Raw genomic sequence first — 17,958 nt, forward strand, 5'->3', positions numbered from 1 at the left:
CATATTTAATCAGAAAGATTACTTGCATTCATGACGGTTGTTTCTGACAATATACCTCTGTTCATCTCTATAGGTCAGTGTTTCTCAACCTTGACAATTTTAAGGCATGTGGACTTCAACTCCCAGAATTCCACAGCCAGCAATGCTGGCTGTGGAATTCTGGGAGTTGAAGTCCACATGTCTTAAAATTGTCAAGGTTGAGAAACACTGCTATAGGTGAAAGAATGATGCTCCCTCCATACCATCTTTATAGCGGCACAGGGTCATCGGGTGACATCTGATGGCCCATGCTCTTCTTTAGACAAAGACATTCCAATCTGGCTTGTGTCCAGGAAGTCTCCCAATGGCCTTTAGAAACTCCTCCCACTGGCCCATTAACATGGGATGACTGACTAGCTAAACTGCATTTCCCATAATCCATCTCGTAAGGAGACAGCACTTAACCCAATATATGCCAGATATTCTAACATACTGATACATGCTCTATAGTTAGGGTTACATAGAGCTATACGATCCAGAACCATCACTAAATCAAAATGTTGAGGTCTACTTGTGCAGCCTTCTGCAGATTCCTCCCGAGATCAAGTTCAAATTGAAATAAATCGTGGGGGAGATTTTGTTTATAAATATCATCAATATAAATGTGTTCACAAAAAAATGTTATCAGAACTATCTAGCTTTTGGTAGTCCTTGAATTATGACAAGTGTTGGTTGACCAGACTTGCTGCTACTAAACTCGGCAGGTCCCGGTTGAGTTTGTGCCTGATGTCAATAACCTTTTTGCATAGCTGGTTAAGCAAATCATTGCAATTGTGAATCCAGCTTCCCCCCTCCCCCCCCCCATTGATTCTGCTTGTTGGTGGCCAGCTAGGAAATGGCCATCACGTGAACCTGGGATGCGACAACCGTGCATTGTGAACCTTGAAGAAATCTAGGATAACATTTTTGCTTTTTAAGCCGTCAAAAATATCTTTATTTGCATCTCCCAGACGTGGCTGCCCATCTGAAAGTCACATTACTTTTCTCCCGGATTTGAGGTTATGCAAAAAAAATGCAAACATTTTAGTCTGTCGTCGGCTTCTTTGTTTGGTTTTGTGCAATTATGATGCTGTCATCTGCTTTTTGGACTCTAGAGCCCAGCTTTGGCGGCTGTTTGGGGCAAAGGTTGGAGCCCTGTGGGGCAGACGGTTGAGTTAAATCTTGATAAGGCTTCCTGACTTTTACTGTTCTAGCTTCTCAAGTTTCTGTTGTACTTCCTTAAAGTGCGGCTGTGACTTTTCGGTGCGAAGAAATAAAGCATAGTTTATGCTTAATAACTTGGGGCATTTTGTGCTTGCAGCTAAATATTTCCAGATTAATATTTTTCAACCTGAGCATGGCGGGCTGAGGAATTCTGGGAATTGAAGGCCACAAGTCTTAAAAATTGCCAATGTTGGACACCCTTGCTGTATATACGTAGTAACTGGCTGGGGAATTTTGGGAGTTTTAAGTCCACAAGTCTTAAAAGTTGCTAAGGTTGGAGATCCTTGCTGCATATATGTAGTAACTGGCTGGGGAATTCTGGGAGTTGAAGTCCACAAAAGTTGATGTGATAGTAGTCTTCCAGTTGGGCTATTACAGAGACGAGGGGGTTCAACCTATTTATTGTCAATTTATTTTCCAAAGCACCTGCGGGCAGGACAAGTAGTGAGCAGAAACTCATTTAAAGAGAGAACCAACCTAGAAATAGGGAGAAATTTCCTGACACTGAGAACAATTAACCAATGGAACAACTTGCCACCAGAAGTACTAGGTGCTCCATCACTTTTGCGACCTTCTGACCAGCAAAGTCGGTGGGGAAGTCAGATTCGCTTAGCGACCGTGGGACTAACCTGCAGTGATTCACTTAGCAACCGCGGCGAGAAAAGTCGTAAAATGGGGCAAAACTCACTTAACAGATGTCTCACTGAGCAACATACATTTGGGGCTCCATTGTGGTGGTAAGTCGGGGACTCCCTGTATTATAAGGATGCCCCTTTTCTCGGGTGGGGCACTCACCTGGCCAGCTCCACCGAGCAGCTAAGACGAGGTCCTCCCCCCGCCCGGCTTGGAAAACAGCAGGTGGCATCTGTCACTTTGGCACGCCGCCCTGCCAGAGAAGCAGCTGCCACCCAGCGCTGGAAAAGGGCTGGGCCAGATCCTTCTGCCCCGAGAGAATCGAGTTACCTGCCAGCCCGCCCTGCTCTCCTGCTTCTACCTGGCGCAGGTGAGGCGGAGAGCCACTCTCTGCTTGAAGAGCCGGAGAGGTGAAGACGGGGTGGGTGGGCCCTTTCAGCTAAGCCTTTGCACACCTGTTTTCCGTCACGTTGGCCCAGGAGGAAGAGGATGGCGCTCTCTGTCTCGATCCTTGTTTGCTACCCGTTTAATGATTGACAGGCAGGGGAAATGCAGGTGCTCAGAGCGAGGATCCCAGCTTCTGGACGGCAGGTAGATGGGAGAGCTTCTCTTTTGGGGGAGTGGGGGGGGATTGCTGCCTGAAGTTGGGGTGTCTTCTGAGCCTGGAAGGGGGGGGTGACCTGCCAGGGAGATGCCAAGTCTGTCCCACGGGGATTGTTTTGGTTGTGGGGCTGAGTTTGCGAAAGCTGCAGGGCGGGAAACTGAGCGCGATCTGTGCGAGGTGGGGCTGCAGGTTAAAGCGACAGGTGATTGACAGGCACGTTAAGAGGGGCTGGGGTTTTTCTCACGCACACACAAACGTGCTCTGGGAAGGAGACGGGTGGTTTCTCAAGGTGATATATATATATATTTAGTTTCAGGACTCAGAAAAGGCAGAACTGTGTGAAAGGTGGACTTTTAGCAAGGATGACTGTGTGCTATAAAACTGAAGGGTGTCTGGTTCTTTCAGATGCCCCTGAAAAAAATGCCTCAGCCAGAAGATGGGCAGAAGTGGTAGGTAGGCAAGGTGCACTTTGCATATGCTCAGAGGCTGCTGGAGGATGGAATAATGGACACGAGAGAAAGGATTATCCCAGTGGAAAGTTAGGGAGAATTTCCTAATTATAAAAGCAGTTGAATAAATTGGGGGAAGGGCTTCCTTCCTTCCTTCCTTCCTTCCTTCCTTCCTTCCTTCCTTCCTTCCTTCCTTCCTCCATTTTCTCTATATTCCTTCCTTCCTTCCCTCCCTGCCTCCTTCCCTTCTTTCCCCTTTCTCTTTTGCTTTCCCTGGGTAAGTTCAAACAAAGCCTCGACAGCTATGGGTCAGGGATTGTTCAAACCTTCACAAAACGGGAAATGCTGGATGATCTCAAGGGACTGAACTGAAGAAGCTTCTTGAATGAGAAGCAAAATACTTTCAAAGAAAAAAACCAAGGAAGTCCAGTTGCCTTTTGGAAATCTCCATAGAAATGCCATCCATATGTTTTGCAAATTGCACGGAGTCTGGAGCTTCATAAACCAGCAATCTGTGCAATTTTAGCCCACAGGGCTTGGGGCTGGCCGAACAGCCAAGGCTTACAAAACTGCAAAATACAGATAATGTGTTAAAGATTCCAGACAATTCAGTCTGTTTCTCAAGATTGAAGGGCTCTCAGTATAGTTGGTTGCACAGTCAGCCAGATGTTCAGACTGAATTGTCCGCCTATCAAGTCTTTCCTAAGGACCTGGGATAGGCAGATGTTGTTATTTGAACTTTAAAGCTCTCCTTGCGGGTTGGAAGCTGTCCCAAGTCAAACTGCCCTTTGCAATTGACTGACGGTGAATTTGTCAATGCCGATATGAGTTCAAATAGTGCTCCAGATGTTTTGGGATTGCACCCAAGGACCATAGTCATTTTATTTCAATTTGCAGGTCTTTGTATTTTGGGATCTTCTCCAGTTCTTCCTCTTCTCCTCCGCTGTCTCCAGGCACTGCAGCATCCATTACCCAGACTTTTTTGTCTTCCTTATGAACAGTGGTTAATTCTGTGGTGTTATGTGGCTGGTGTTTATTATCATTACTATTTTGATAACAGCAGCAGTGGGAGGGAGCTGGCATTTCAGAAAAAAAAAACCCAAGGGTTGGCAAAAGTGGGATATCTTTCGTGCATAAACAAAAGTATACATACAGGGAACAACAAACTCTGAGTATAAATTATAAAGAGAAGAAGTCAGAAAGAAAAAATGTTGCACACACCTTTCTATTGGATGTGGCTGTTCTCCCCTGGAGCCAGATGAACTGCGGTTATATAAATACATTCAGCACGTGCTGGATGTGCTTTGTTAGATAAAGGCAGCCTGCAGCAGATCCATGTTGTGACTAGTGTTATTTATTTATCCAGCGCCAGGCATCTTCAAGGCTGTGCTTCATTAAAAGTAGATCTGCATGTCATAAAGCAGATTTAGTGCAATAAAATCAGGTAAAAAACGATCATAATTTGACACTCCATCCCAGGAATCTCGAATTGCAAAGTGAATAGTGATGCCTTTAGCCTAGATCGAAACTTTAAGCAAAGTTGGTGGGTGATGCGTTTGGGGGGCAAAATGCTAAAAATCGATATATTATGGGTCTGCCTGAAAAGCCTGCTGCGCTCTTAAGAGCTCTTCTGCTGCTCACTTCTTTCTTTTCAGTTTTTATTTGCTTTGTTTTCTCCAAATAAGGCTGGCGAGAGGATTTTGCCTCCTTCCGAGCCAATGGGACCAACCTGGAGGCATTTGGGTTTTTCTCCAGTTCTGAGACACCTCAAGGGCCGTTTTGGGGCATCTTCTGCCACAGAGCCACGAGGCTGAAACCAACAACTGGGATGCAGGAAGAAAGTGTGAACTTCAACCTTTTCCCGGATAAGCAGAGTTGCCACAAATGGCCTGGGGAGCCGATGATGCCAGTAAATGCTGCTTGTAGCCTTTCCACGGCGACTGTAGAGAAACGGATCAGGTGAGGGGAATGGAGTCCTTAGAAGGACAAGGAGTTCTTCTTTAGCAACCACAATTGGGACCGACAATTGTTAAGCGAAGCAGTCACTAAATGGAAAATCACATGACTGCAATGGTGTTTTCCTTTTCTTCACTCCTCTGCCCCTGTGAATGTTGGGATAATTAGCAAGAAGGGAATTAATATTTGTGTTTACGATCATTGGAGAGAAAGGAATTGTAAGAGAGTAAACAGGCACAACATGTGGAACAGTCATAGAAAGGAATGTGTTTTTTGAGGTTCTGAAAGACTCCCAAACCTGGTTTTGGTGCCAGTTCTCAGGTTAATAAGCTTTTTTGAATGAGAAAGGCTGCCATACAGTGTTTTATTACCTGCTTTCAGTCCAGGCTGCATGGTTTTATTTATGTTTTTAATTATTTTATTTTGGATGGGACTGTATAAACCATCCAGAGTTGTTGGAGTGCGTGGCTATAATAAATGCAATGCACAAAATTAATTTTGCTGGAAACAGTGGCAAGGCTTTCTGGGTTTATGCCTGCCATCCATCAGCCAATTTTCATACTGAGCTGACATAGCATGGATGAAAAACCTTGAGATGAGTATACAGGAGAGAGAGAGAGAGAGAGAGAGAGAGAGAGAGAGAGAGGGATGGTAGATAGATAGATAGATAGATAGATAGATAGATAGATAGATAGATAGATAGATAGATAGATAGATAGATAGATAGATAGATAGTACTGAGTGGATGGATGGATGGATGATTGCATGGATGGATGGATGGATGGGTGATAGAATGGATGGATGGATAGATGGAAGGTAGATAGATAGATAGATAGATAGATAGATAGATAGATAGATAGATAGATAGTACTGAGTGGATGGATGATAGGATGGATGGATGATAGAATGGATGGTTAGGTAGGTAGGTAGGTAGGTAGATAGATAGATAGATAGATAGATAGATAGATAGATAGATAGATAGATAGATAGATAGATCTTCTCTCTCTGCATGCTTTCCCTTTACTGATCCATCTCTCCCTTGGAGTAGGACACTGCTTAACAGCCCCCCCTCCCCCCCATTGCTGGACTGTTGTTCCTGACATGCCGGCCTCTGCTTCCCCAGTCAGGAAATATTCCATCCTTTTCCATTCAGAAGGAAAGAAAGAACCGGGGCCGGGGATGTCCATCTCGGTCTTTCACACCCTGCCCTTCTTTCAGGGAGCAGGCGGCCTGGACCCTGCAGGAGACCCTCCAGGACAGCCTCTTCCGCTTCCAGGACTGGCTCTGGGCAGTTGAGAGGGTGGCCTCCTCCCCCAAGTCCTCACTGGTCTCCCACAACGACTCCAGAAAAGAGCTGCAAAGGTTCCGGGTAAGCAGAGGGCTGCTGCTTCTGGGTCTGATTGCATATATTAAGTGGGTTTGTCCCCCCCCCCCTATCTCGCCACAAGCTGACCGGTTGCCAGGACAGTAGGTACAGGTAGTCCCTGACTTACGACCACAATGGAGCCCCCGGGACCCTGCGACCGTCATAAACGTGAGTCGGTTGGCAAGGACTACCTGTAGCCCGGCCCCTGTGTTCTGTGACTGGTTTTTATTTTTATTTTTTGCTCTTTCAGTCTTTCTGTTTATAAATGTCAAAACTAGGACTTTAAAAAAATACTTTTAAAATCAAACACGTTTCCAAAACTCCTTTTCAAGTTGAGCCTATTTTAAAAAAAACTCTTTTTAAAACGAAACATTTTAAAAATAAAATACGTTTTTTAAATCGCATCTTTGTTAAAAAAATGTTTTTAATTATTAATGATTTAATTCCATCATTATTTTTAACAGTTGTTATTACTAATGATTAGTAGTAGTGTTTTAATATTTGTTCACGCTCTTAGCCAGGCTCATTCGTTCGAGAGGGTGGCTGAATAAATTGAATGAGACGTCAGTCAAAGGAAGTAATCTTCCGAAATTTACATGCTCCTCTTTTCCTGGCAAGGATGGATTTTGGTGGCTTTCCGGATCTGCAGAGATCAACAAGATAAACACAGCTCTTTGATTGCCAAAAACCACAAGGAGTAACAGCAAACAATTGCGGCATTGAGAGGCCTCTGTACACCTTTGTGGGGCAAGCAAGAGACAAACAGAAGCAGCTTTGTGCTCCCTGCTCTGAATGTGTCTGTCGAGGCGAGAAGACTGACTCAAAAGGCAAAATCTAAGGGCCCTAGAAATAGAAATAGAAGAACATAGGAAGGGACCTCAGAGGTCTTATAGTCCAACCCCTCGCTCAAGCAGAAGACCCTAGATCAGGAGGTGTCCAAACAAACAAACAAACAAAAGGACTTGTGGACTTCAACTCTAGGAATTCTGGGAATTGAAGTCCACAGATCTTAAAGTCGACACCGTTGAAGAATACTACGCTAACTTTGCATATTTATACTTTTGTAATATTGTATTTGTATTGTTTTATCTTTTAATATTGTAAGCTGCCCTGTGGTAAGGCTGGGGAATTCTGGGAGTTGAAGTCCACAAGTCTTAAAGTTCCCCAAGTCGGACACCTCCTGGCTGGACACTCTGCCCTAGAACATGTTTGGCTTAGTAACACAAATGTTGGGCCAACTCTTCTGGGATTTTTTTTTCTCCCTCCGCCCCCGCAGGCCTTGCAGAAGGACGTCTCCGAGAAGGTCTGGCCTTTGGCGTCCCTGAACAGGCAGTACCACCAGCTGGTGTGGATGGGGGGCATCAGCCCACGTCTGAGGTCCTCCGTGCAGGAGGTGAACCGGCGCTGGGAGGAACTGCAGACACGAGCGGCTGCTGTTTCCAGAAGGCTTCAGGTCAGCTTGGAGGACCCTTGACTCGGTCCCGGTGCCAGGGGTGGGTCCCAGCCAGCTGTGGATTTGGGGTCATGTTTGCGCAGCCCTAAGTGGTGGTCCTGCCCACCAAACCTTAGACGTCTCTGTGGGGTCCTGGGCGCTCATTGAACTTGGCTTCTAGGGAGGTTCTCAGTCCTCCTGTCCCAAACGTGCTTTTTCAGGAGGCAACTTGGTTTTTCTTTGAAGACGTTTCGCTTCTCATCCAAGAAGCTTCTTCAGCTCTGACTGGATAGTGGGGAACTGAACTTGGTTGTTTTGTGCAGACGTTTCATGACCCAGCTGGGGAACATCATCAGTGCTAGAAGGAAGGTAGCTCTCTGCTTATATCCGTTTCCTTCCAGCACTGATGAAGTTACCTAACTGGATGATGAACTGTCTGCAAGAAAACAGCCTAACTAAGAGGGACCCCACAGTCCTTCCCGTCCCCCTCCTCTCCACAAACCCCTCTCCCTTGTAGCACTGATGATGTTATCTAGCTGGGTCATGAAATGTCTGGAAGAAAACAGGCAAGCTCAGAGAGCACCAAGGACCTCAAAGTCATTGTTGTTGTTGTTGTTGTCGTCGTCCTCCTCCTCCTCCTCCTCCTCCCAACAAACTCCATTCCCTTGTAGTACTGATGAGGTTACCTAGTTTGGTAATGAGACATCTGCAAGAAAACCACCGAGCTCAGAGAACACCAAGGACCACCACCACCTCCTCCTCCTCCTCCTCCCAACAAACTCCATTCCCTCCTAGTACTGATGAGGTTCCCTAATTGGGTCGTGAAACGTCTGCAAGAAAGCCACCCAGCTCAGAGAGCACCCAGGACTCCGAAGTGTAACTCTGAACCACAAAGGTTCTCTTCTCAGAGGTCCCTCTTGGCTCACAGAATGAGAAGCCGCCTGTCACCCTCTGCTTTGCCTCTCCCTCAGCATTTTGTCAATCAATGGGAGGAGTTTGGACAGAAGAAGGGGGACATCCAGGTGCGGCTGATGGAGCTGGACCTGCGGCTGACTGACGTGGAACACTTCTCCGCAGGAACGTGGCTGGAGAAAATGCAACAGCTGCAGGTAAAATGGGCTCGGTGTCCAGCAGACAGAGAAGCAGGTGCTCCTCTGCTCACCTTTGCTGGTTCCTGCAGGATTTTCCTCAAGATTCATCCAATCTGGAATCTTGGATCTGGAATCCTCACATCCTTCAGTGGTCAGACCTGGGGGGGGGGAACCCTGAGATGTTTGTCAGTTCTTTCTGAAGATGTCCGTGCAGAAAGCTGATCGGGGTCCTGCCCTGGTTTGGCCTCTCTCTTGGATGTCCAGGCATTCCAGCAAGACGTCCAGACCAACACGGAACACGTCGATCACCTTGTGGTGCACGCCGAGTATTTGATCCAGAAGAGCCAGCCGGAGGATGCTGAGACCCTGGAGGAAGACTTGAAGGAGCTGATTGTCTTCCACCAGGTGGTCTTGTCAAGGGTGCTGCAGTTTCGGCAGCGCCTGGTCAGCATGAGGCTGGTAAGTCTTTCTTTCTTTCTTTCTTTCTTTCTTTCTTTCTTTCTTTCTTTCTTTCTTTCTTTCTTTCTTTCTTTCTTCCTTCCTTCCTTCCTTCCTTCCTTCCTTCCTTCCTCCTTCCTTCCTTCCTCCTTCCTTCCTTCCTTCCTTCCTTCCTTCCTTCCTTCCTTCCTTCCTTCTTTCTTTCTTTCTTTCTTTCTTTCTTTCTTTCTTTCTTCTCCTTCTCCTTCACCTCCAGTTTCTCCTCTTCTTTCTTCTTTTATTACTTCACCCTTCAAGGGAAGTCTTAGCACCACTTTACAAGGCCTTGTTAAGACCACCCTTGGAATATTGCATCCAATTTCGGCCTCCGCCACAGAGTCCCACTGGGGAGCCTTCCCACGTGCCCAGATCACTTTGTGCAAAGGGTGGGGGGTGGGGAAGGCCCTTGTCTGCACGTGTCCCTCCTGCCTCCAGGTCTTCGAGGACGAGTGGGAGTCGGACCGAGAGAGCGACTCGGAGTCAGACTGCTTCACGGAAGGATCGCTGCCCTTTCGCACGGGGCACCCTGAGTCCGCCGCCCTGAGTCCCCAGGGTCTTCTGCTCCACTCCACCCCGCAATCCGTCCGGTGTTGCAGAGCGCCGGCTCCCATCGGCGATTCCTCGGCCGCAGACCTGGAGTGGGACCCCTCGGTGGACGTGGGGGGCTCCACCTCGCAGGACGAAGATTCCTCCTATTGCAGTGCGGTTGTGGGTAGGTGTGGGCCTGGAGGAGCAAGGGTTACCTGTCCTCAACTGACGACAGTTCATTTAGTGACCTTTCAAAGTTACCACAGCACTGAAAAAAGGGACGTGTGACCGTTTTTCACACACACGACCGTTGCAGCCTCCCTGTGGTCACGTGATCAAAACTCAGACACTGGGCAACTGGCATGTACTTAAGATGGTTTTGGGGTCCCAGGGATCCCTTTTTGTGGCCTTCTGACGAGCAAAGCCAACGAGGAAGCCAGATTCACTTAACAACCATGTCACAGGCAGTCCTCGATTTAAGACCACAACGGAGCCCAAAATTTCTATTGTTAAGCGAGACATTGGTTAAGTGAGTTTTGCCTTATTTTATGATTTTTCTTGCCACCGTTGTTAAGCAACTCCCTGCAGTAGGTAAGTTAATAAATCGGTTGTAAAGTGAATCTGGTTTCCCGATTGACTTAGCTTGTCAGAAGGTGACAAAAGTTGATCACGTGACCCCGGGACCCTGCGACCGTTGTAAATACGAGTCAGCTGTCAAGCACATAGCCACGGGGAGTGCTGCAACGGTCGTAAGTGTGAAAAACGATCGTAAGTCACTTTTTTCAGGGCTGTTGTAACTTTGAACAGTCACTAAACGAACTGTTGTAAGTTGAGGACTGCCTGTACTAACTTAACGACGGCAGCGATTCGCTTAAGAACTGTGGCAAGAAAGGTCGTAAAATGGGGCAAAATCCACTTCACTGCTGTCTTGTTTAGCAACGGAAATTTGGGGCTCAGCTACGGTCGTAAGCCGAGGCCTCTCTAGAGGGCCCCCCCCCCCAAGATCTCAGATTATGGCCCCCCCCATAAGTCGGAAAACAGCGGATCTCCTCGTGTCTCGCAGGCCAGGAGGAGCCTCTCTGGAGAAGGAACCGTTCCCTGCGCTGGAGCTGCGGCCGAGAGGAGGAATTTGCGGTGGGTATCGGAGGAACAGGGCGGGGGGAATTTGGGGGAAGGGGGAGGGGGCTGAGTCCCCCGGGCTGCTGGTGGAAATGAATCACGAGGACCAGCCACTGCTTTTCGGCAGGAATGCTCTCGGTTGGCCAGGAGTTGCCTTTCAGAAGACAGGTAGACTGCCACTGGTGGGGGAGGTTTCCTGTGTTTAATAGTCTTCTTACAGGCAGTCCTCGGCTTACAACCGTTCATTTAGTGACTGCTTGAAGCTACAGTGGCACTCAAAAAAGGGACCGATGACCATTTTTCACACACACACAGCAGTTGTAGCATCCCCCCCGGGGTCATGTGATCAGAATTAAATCGCTTAGCAACCGGCCTGTATTTGTGACGGTTGCAGCATCCCAAGGTCACGTGAGCCAAATTTAGATGCTCAGCCACTGACTCGTATTTATGTCAGCGACCTTCTGACAAGCAAACTCAAGGGGGAAAAGCTGGATTCGCTTAACGGCCGTGTTGCTAAATTGAGAACTGCAGTGATTCATTGAATAACGGTGGTAAGAAAAGTCGTAAAATGGGACAAAATGCACTTTGCAAATGTTTCACTTAGCAACAGAAACGTTGGGCTCAGCCGTGGTCGTAGGTCAAGGACTACCTGCATTTATTACTTATTTGTGAAATAAATTTATAGACCTGTCCAAGTCACACCGGGCAATTTATAACATAGTTCCCAGCAGGTCCTGTTTTCCTGCTTTGGGCCGGATGCGGAATTACAACGCGACTCCAATAATCAAATCAGTCAGTCCAGGCAGTGACTCACTTAACAACGGTGGCAAAAGTCGTAAAGTGGGGCAAAACTCCACTGTCTTGCTTAGCAACAGAAATGGGGGGCTCCGTTTGTGGACGTTGACTGGGAACAAGCCATACAGATGTGAAGCTCTTTGAGGGTCTTGTGTTCTTTCTAAGCGTGTGCTTAGCGTGTTCCCGATTCTCTGGCGACTGTACAGGCGCAGAGCGGTTTCCCAGAGGAGGGGGAGCCCTGCAGCTGCCTGGGGGCCGATCCAGTGGAAACAGATGTTTGGGGTAAGCCCAGGAACTTCCTTTTCACTCCCCACCGTTTTCCTTTTTAAAAAAGTAGCCCTTCCCTTTCGTGTTCTTGCGAATGTCTGCATGCCGTTAACTGTTCGCCCACTTCCCAGCTAGTGCTCGTTTAGCGACCATGATTGGAAACAGCAACTCGCTCGTTAAGTGAAGCAGTCACCAAATGAAAACACGAGGTGCTTATGATCAGGCTTCAGCCTTCTTTCGCTTCACAGACTGGCAAAGCTTGTGCAAGCAAGGATTGGTTGCAAAGTCACGGTCGTCAGTCTGAACGGTGGCGGTCGCTAAATGAGGATACCCTGTGCAGTTTCCTCTAAATAGAAATCCCCTAAGCCCACCTTTTCTGCCAACGTGCCTTTGAAAGCTACTGGTTTATTTATTTACTTATAGCTATTTATTAATTTTTTTTATGCCGCCTATCTGCCCTATACGATGACTCTAATTCAGAGCAGTTTTAGCCAACTGGGCACCCTCAAGTTCTGCTGGGATCACAGTGTCCATCCTCCACAGCCAACGGTGTGATGCTGCTGCATCTGGAGGGGAAAACTGCTTTAAAAAAACTTAAATAGGTTTATTTTTCTGACAGTTGCTGAAGATTCTTTGGCCAGCAATTTTGTTTTGGGGCACATTTCAACTCTGTTGTTCCTTTTGGGTAGGTCGTTCCGCCCCCCTGGAACCAGGAGCTGGCCGGCAGCCCAGGACGGGGGTCTGCTGCCCACTCATTGAAGCCATGGGGTTTGATCCCAAGCGCATTGAGAGCTGGCTGGACCAGAACCGCCAGAACCAAAGGGGAACGCCGCCAGAGACCAAAGAGGTATGCAATTCTCCCAGGGAAGCAAAGTCAGAACTTGCAAGGTTGCAAAAAGGAGTTAAATTCTGAAGCTGAGAATCTGTTGACCCAGTTCAGGAGCAGAGCGAGGATTCTGAACCGAATCCCATCTCGATTCTGGCCATCAGAGCAGTCTGGAAATGATCGAATGCAAACAGCAATTTCAAAAAGCTAAAAAGAATATAAAACACACCAACTTAAATAGACTAAGCCAGTGTTTCCCAAACTTGACAATTTTAAGGCATGTGGACTTCAACTCCCAGAATTCCACAGCCAGCGTTGCTGGCTGTGGAATTCTGGGAGTTGAAGTCCTCATGCCTTAAAATTGTCAAGTTTGGGAAACACTGGACTAAGCTATATTCAAGCAGTCCTCAACTTATCGCAGTTTGTTTAGTGACCGTTCAAACTTACGACGTTAAAAAAAGTGAGCTATGTGACTCATGACCATGTCTCACACTTAACAACCGTCACAGCCTCCCCGTGGTCACGTGATCCAAATTCAGACGCTCAGCAACTGACTCACACTTACGACGGTGTCCTGGGATCACAGGATCACATTTGGCTCTGCCTAGCAAAGTCAGTAAGGGAAGCCAGATTCCTTTGACAACCGTGTTATTAACTTAACAACTGCAGTGATTCGCTTAACAACCGTGGCAAGAAATGTCATAAAATGGGGCGAAACTCACTAAACGACTGTCTCGCTTACCTCGGCGAGGCTGCTCCTCTTCCTCCATTTTTCAGGACTCCGTAACCCCTGTGGATGTGCTCCCACTGGCCAAGGAGCTGCAGCTCCCTCTGCAGGTTCAGGCAAGGGGGCAACAGCCCCGGAGGCAGAAGGTCCAGCGACGGTCCAGGAAAAAAGGCAAACGGAACCTCATCACCGGCCAGGTGTGGCTGGAGAAGGAGCGACGGGTAAGGCCAGCCCACGCTTCTTGCCAAAAGCTGATGGGATCCAAGTCAGCGACAGACGAGAAATGAAACAAAAGTGAATGTGGGCAAGTTCTACCTGGGAGATCAGAAGGGCAATTGGCAAGGATCTCTTGAGCATGCCGAAAGTGCCCTCTCTTGAAATTATTATTTATTTATTTGGATCCTGCCTTCATTGTTTTTACAAATAATTCAAGGCGGTGAACTTATCCAACATGTCTTCCTTCTCATCTTTTTCCCTATAACAACCACCCTGCGAGGTGGGGCTGAGAGAGAGGGACTGGCCCAAGGTCACCCAGCTGGCTTTTGTGCCTAAGGCTGGAATAGAACTCCCCGTCTCCTGGTGATTGGCCCAAGGTCACCCAGACGGTTTTCATGCCTAAGGCGGGACTTGAACTCACCGTCTCCCGCTTTCCAGCCTGGTGCCTTAAGCACTAGAACCAGCTGCAATAAAGCCTCCCTGTTTTAGAAGGAAATTTTAAAAGTGGGTGCTGCTTTTAAAAGCTCCAAGTTTTTTTTTTTTTAAAAAAGCTTGATTTTGTTTCCCTCGTGTGAACCTTTTCCTAGATCTCCAAGATGACATTGCGAAATTCCCAGTCAGCAGAAATTATGGTTACCATCGAGAAAGAGTAAGTGGCTTTTTTAGAAGTTTTTGAGAATAATAATAGGAGCCGAGGTGGCACAGCAGTTAGAGTGCAGTACTGCAGGCCACTTTAGCTGACTGTGTTCAGCAGGTCAGCTGTTCAAATTTCACCGGCTCAGGGTTGACTCAGCCTTCCATCCTTCCAGTGTAGGTAAAATGAGGACCCAGATTGTTGGGGGCAATGTAAATATATATATATACATTGCTTACTGGTGTACACTGCTTAGAGAGTGCTTGCACTTAAAGCGGTATATAAGTCTCATAAATAAATAAATAATTTAGGGTTTCAATGAACGCAGCCGGTTTCAGCCACCGTGATGCCGCAAATTGGGGGGGAAAAAAATTGGATTCGTTTAGTAACCAGGCTGTGTGTGTTGTAGGAATGCAACTGGGGTATCCCTGCATTCTGGGTATAGATCAATAGCGAGATTCTGTTGGATTGGGATTACGGCAGTCCTCAGTTTACGACCACAACTGAGCCCAGCATTTCTGTTTCTAAGTGAGAGAGTTGTTGTGAGTTTTGCCCCATTTTACGACCTTTCTTGCTGCAATTGTTAAATGAATCAGTGTAGTTGTTAAGTGAGTGACACCGTTGTTAAGTGAATACGGCTTCCCCATTGTCTTTGCTTGTCAGAAGATCGCAAAAGGGAGATCACGTGACCCTGGGACACTGCAACCGTCCTAAGTACATGCCAGTTGCCAAGTGTGCAAATATTGATCATGTAACCATGGGGATGCTGCAATGGTCATAAGTGTGAAAAATGGTCATAATTCACTTTTTTCAGTGTCGTCCTAATTTTGAACAGTCACTAAATGAACTGTTGTCAATCGAGGATACCTCTACTTAGTGGAAATAAGTTTGAATTCCAAGCTTGAAACCGTCTCCCCCTTTTCTCTCTCCAGATGTGACCTGCAGCTGCCCACTGAGACTTCTGCCCAGCCCCAGAAGCTCTGCAGAGCCTCCGTCCTCTGGCTGCTTCTGACCACCACCTTTGCGGTGCTGGTGTGGCTGCTGTGCCAGTCCACTTTCCTCCCCCTCTCTCAGCCCCCCTGTCTCCAGACCAACGGCTTTGCCAAATCCTTCCACCTTATGCTAAAATACGAGGGCCCCCCTCCCACGTAGAGGATGTTGGGGAACGGGGACAGTGCAATCAACTAAACTGGAGAGTCCTGCAGGAAAAAATGGGGCTCCTGGACCAGCTTCTTCTGGACTTTCAAGAAGTGGCCTTCCCTGGATGGGCTGTGCCTGCATCTGCTCGGAGACGGGTTCCAGATCAGGAGATCCAGAAGATAGCTACAATTTCAGGGAAAGAGGTTGGATTTAAGTCTGGGGAGCCACCTTGGAGTAGTCCCCAGTGCAAAGATGGGGCCGGTTTTTCTCAAACAAAGGTCATGCATGCAAAGAGGCAGGACATCAACCTGTGGCCGTGACTGCTCAGGTGGCATCTGCTGATCTTTGAAGAAGCTTGTGATGAATGGAGCTGCAGCAACATCTGCTCTGGACTGAAGGTTTCTCAAAAGAGATCCATTTTGACTTGGGGGGGGGGGGTAACTTCCAGCTTTGGAAAATGGATATTTTTGTACACAGGCTACCTATTTGTACCTTTGGCATCCGCCATTTTCTAATAGAGAGAAAGGTCTAGTTGTGTGATTGGTTGTGGCAGGTAGAAGATGTGAGCCAGGAGATGGCACCAATGTCACATTTGGCCCTCAAAAAAAGACCCCCACCTGAAAGCGAGTATCTGAGAGACCCTGAAGATGGCGCTTGTCAACCTTGGCAACTTTAAGATGAGTGGACTTCAACTCCCAGAATTCCCTGGGAACCCCCAGAATTCTGGGAACTGAAGCGTCTTCAAGTGGAATTGCATGTCGACTGGGACATTCTGGAAGATGAAGTCCAGCTATTTTTAAAGTTCATTAGCATACTGGCTGGGGAATTCTGGGAGTTGCAGTCCACACATTTTAAAAGTCTCCAAGCTTGAGAAACAATTTATTAGGGAAACTGATTACTGTACTTTTATTTGTCCAAAATATCTGTGGGAGCAAAAAGGGTAGAAGGCTTTGAGTTCACAGATCCGGAGTGTAGAGATCCAATTTTTCCACCACCGATCCAAGGAATCCTGTTCTCCAGCTTCTCATGTTCTGGTTCACATGACTTTTTAGTCAAGCGCATGATACAAATCTAGCCTAAAGGTTCATTTAATGCAGGGGTGGGGAACTACGGCCCCTTTCTGACCTGTGGACTTCAACTCCCAGAATTCCTAAATGGCTCAATGCTTAATGAATTCCCGGCTAAGGCCACATTTCAGCAAAAGCTGAAATAAATCAAGAGACATACACCGATTAGTGCGATAGTGGTTTATTTTAAAAATATTACTGCATTAAACACTCATGGCTTTCTCTCTCCAAAGTCATATTCACAATTTGAAAATAAATTAATAAGTACTTAATCTGCCAGTCCTTTACCAGCCACCCCAGTTCTCTAGATTGGATACCAAATGGAAAAAAAAAGCTGTCATCAGATGCTTCCCAATTGATCGCTGCAGTGCAGATCAATTCAGAAATCGGAAAGGGGAAGATATTGGAAAGCAATTTTGGAAGGGCGAAGAAGACCGGACACCCATTGACTGTGTCTCTTTGGGCCCCAAATCTCTTGGGAGGCAGGAAGGGACCAAAGCCGGGGATGGTAAACTTAGAAGATGCTTTGGATGAGATAGAAAAAGAGATATTTTTCGTCACGCGTCACACCCAATAGCCAGGAAGGATGAAACGGACGGTCCTGCTATGCCACGTTAGTTAATCAATCTGGTCTCAAGGTCTCGGACGTGCAACCAGGCCACGTTGAGGGCAACACAGCTCCACTCCTGGAGCCAAAATCCTGCCAGGAAATACTGAGTGCCCACGACCCACGCGGGAACTTTTAATACGGTAGCACCTCGGCAGTTCTGGCACTAAATCTGCTTTTCGTCCCCGTTCAAGGAAGTTTCCGGAGCTGAATTCTGCTGAATCTGGAGTCAGAGGTTACCCTGACCCAAACACACCCTCACATCTGTATAATCCAGGGATTAGGATCTTTCTGGCTGACTTGTGCCCCTCGTCTACAAATGGAGGAGGGCCAGGTGTGGGCAGCCCACGGCCCATTTCTCCCTTGCAAAATTGGACACCCTCAGAACGGACAAGAGGCATTTTATCCGCCTCTCCCAAGGCCAAGCCTCCGTCTCTCCCACCCACCCTCCTGCAGACCAAGATGGACAGAGACCACCTTCAGTCCCTGGTCAGCGTAACGGAGAGGCTCGAGTTGCAACTCAGCAGTGGACGGGGCTCTCTTCTGCTCTGGATTCGCACTCGGACCTGACCCGACCCTCACGTGAAGAACCTGCTGTGGGCAGCTCCTGAAGTTGCTGGGAACGAACACCAGATGTTCACCGGATTGCAGAAAGAAAAAAAAAAAACCCTGTTGCCAAAACTGAGCCGGGAGGCAAATTCTGCTCTTCTCCGTCTTCCTCTCCAGCAAGATGTGGGTCAGGAGTCCGGCCAAAACTCCAGGATTAGAAATGCAGAAAGTAA

At 47.5% G+C, this 17,958-nt stretch overlaps 1 protein-coding gene across 1 annotated transcript; it reads left to right on the top strand.

Annotated features, from left to right (window-relative positions):
* The first annotated feature begins 4,724 nt into the window (after window positions 1–4,724).
* Window positions 4,725–17,843, top strand: LOC120299816 (nesprin-2-like). Its single transcript, XM_039325039.1, has 12 exons — window positions 4,725–4,887; window positions 6,103–6,253; window positions 7,527–7,703; window positions 8,654–8,791; window positions 9,038–9,232; window positions 9,686–9,962; window positions 10,842–10,912; window positions 11,899–11,974; window positions 12,649–12,806; window positions 13,563–13,733; window positions 14,316–14,377; window positions 15,295–17,843. The coding sequence occupies exons 1-12, from the start codon at window positions 4,757–4,759 to the stop codon at window positions 15,512–15,514; spliced, it is 1,827 nt and encodes a 608-aa protein (XP_039180973.1). The 5' UTR covers window positions 4,725–4,756; the 3' UTR covers window positions 15,515–17,843.
* Window positions 17,844–17,958: the final 115 nt, after the last annotated feature.

This window comes from Crotalus tigris, unplaced genomic scaffold (genome assembly GCF_016545835.1).
Source record: "Crotalus tigris isolate CLP2741 ecotype Arizona unplaced genomic scaffold, ASM1654583v1 scf7180000024316.1084291, whole genome shotgun sequence".
NCBI lineage: Eukaryota > Metazoa > Chordata > Lepidosauria > Squamata > Viperidae > Crotalus > Crotalus tigris.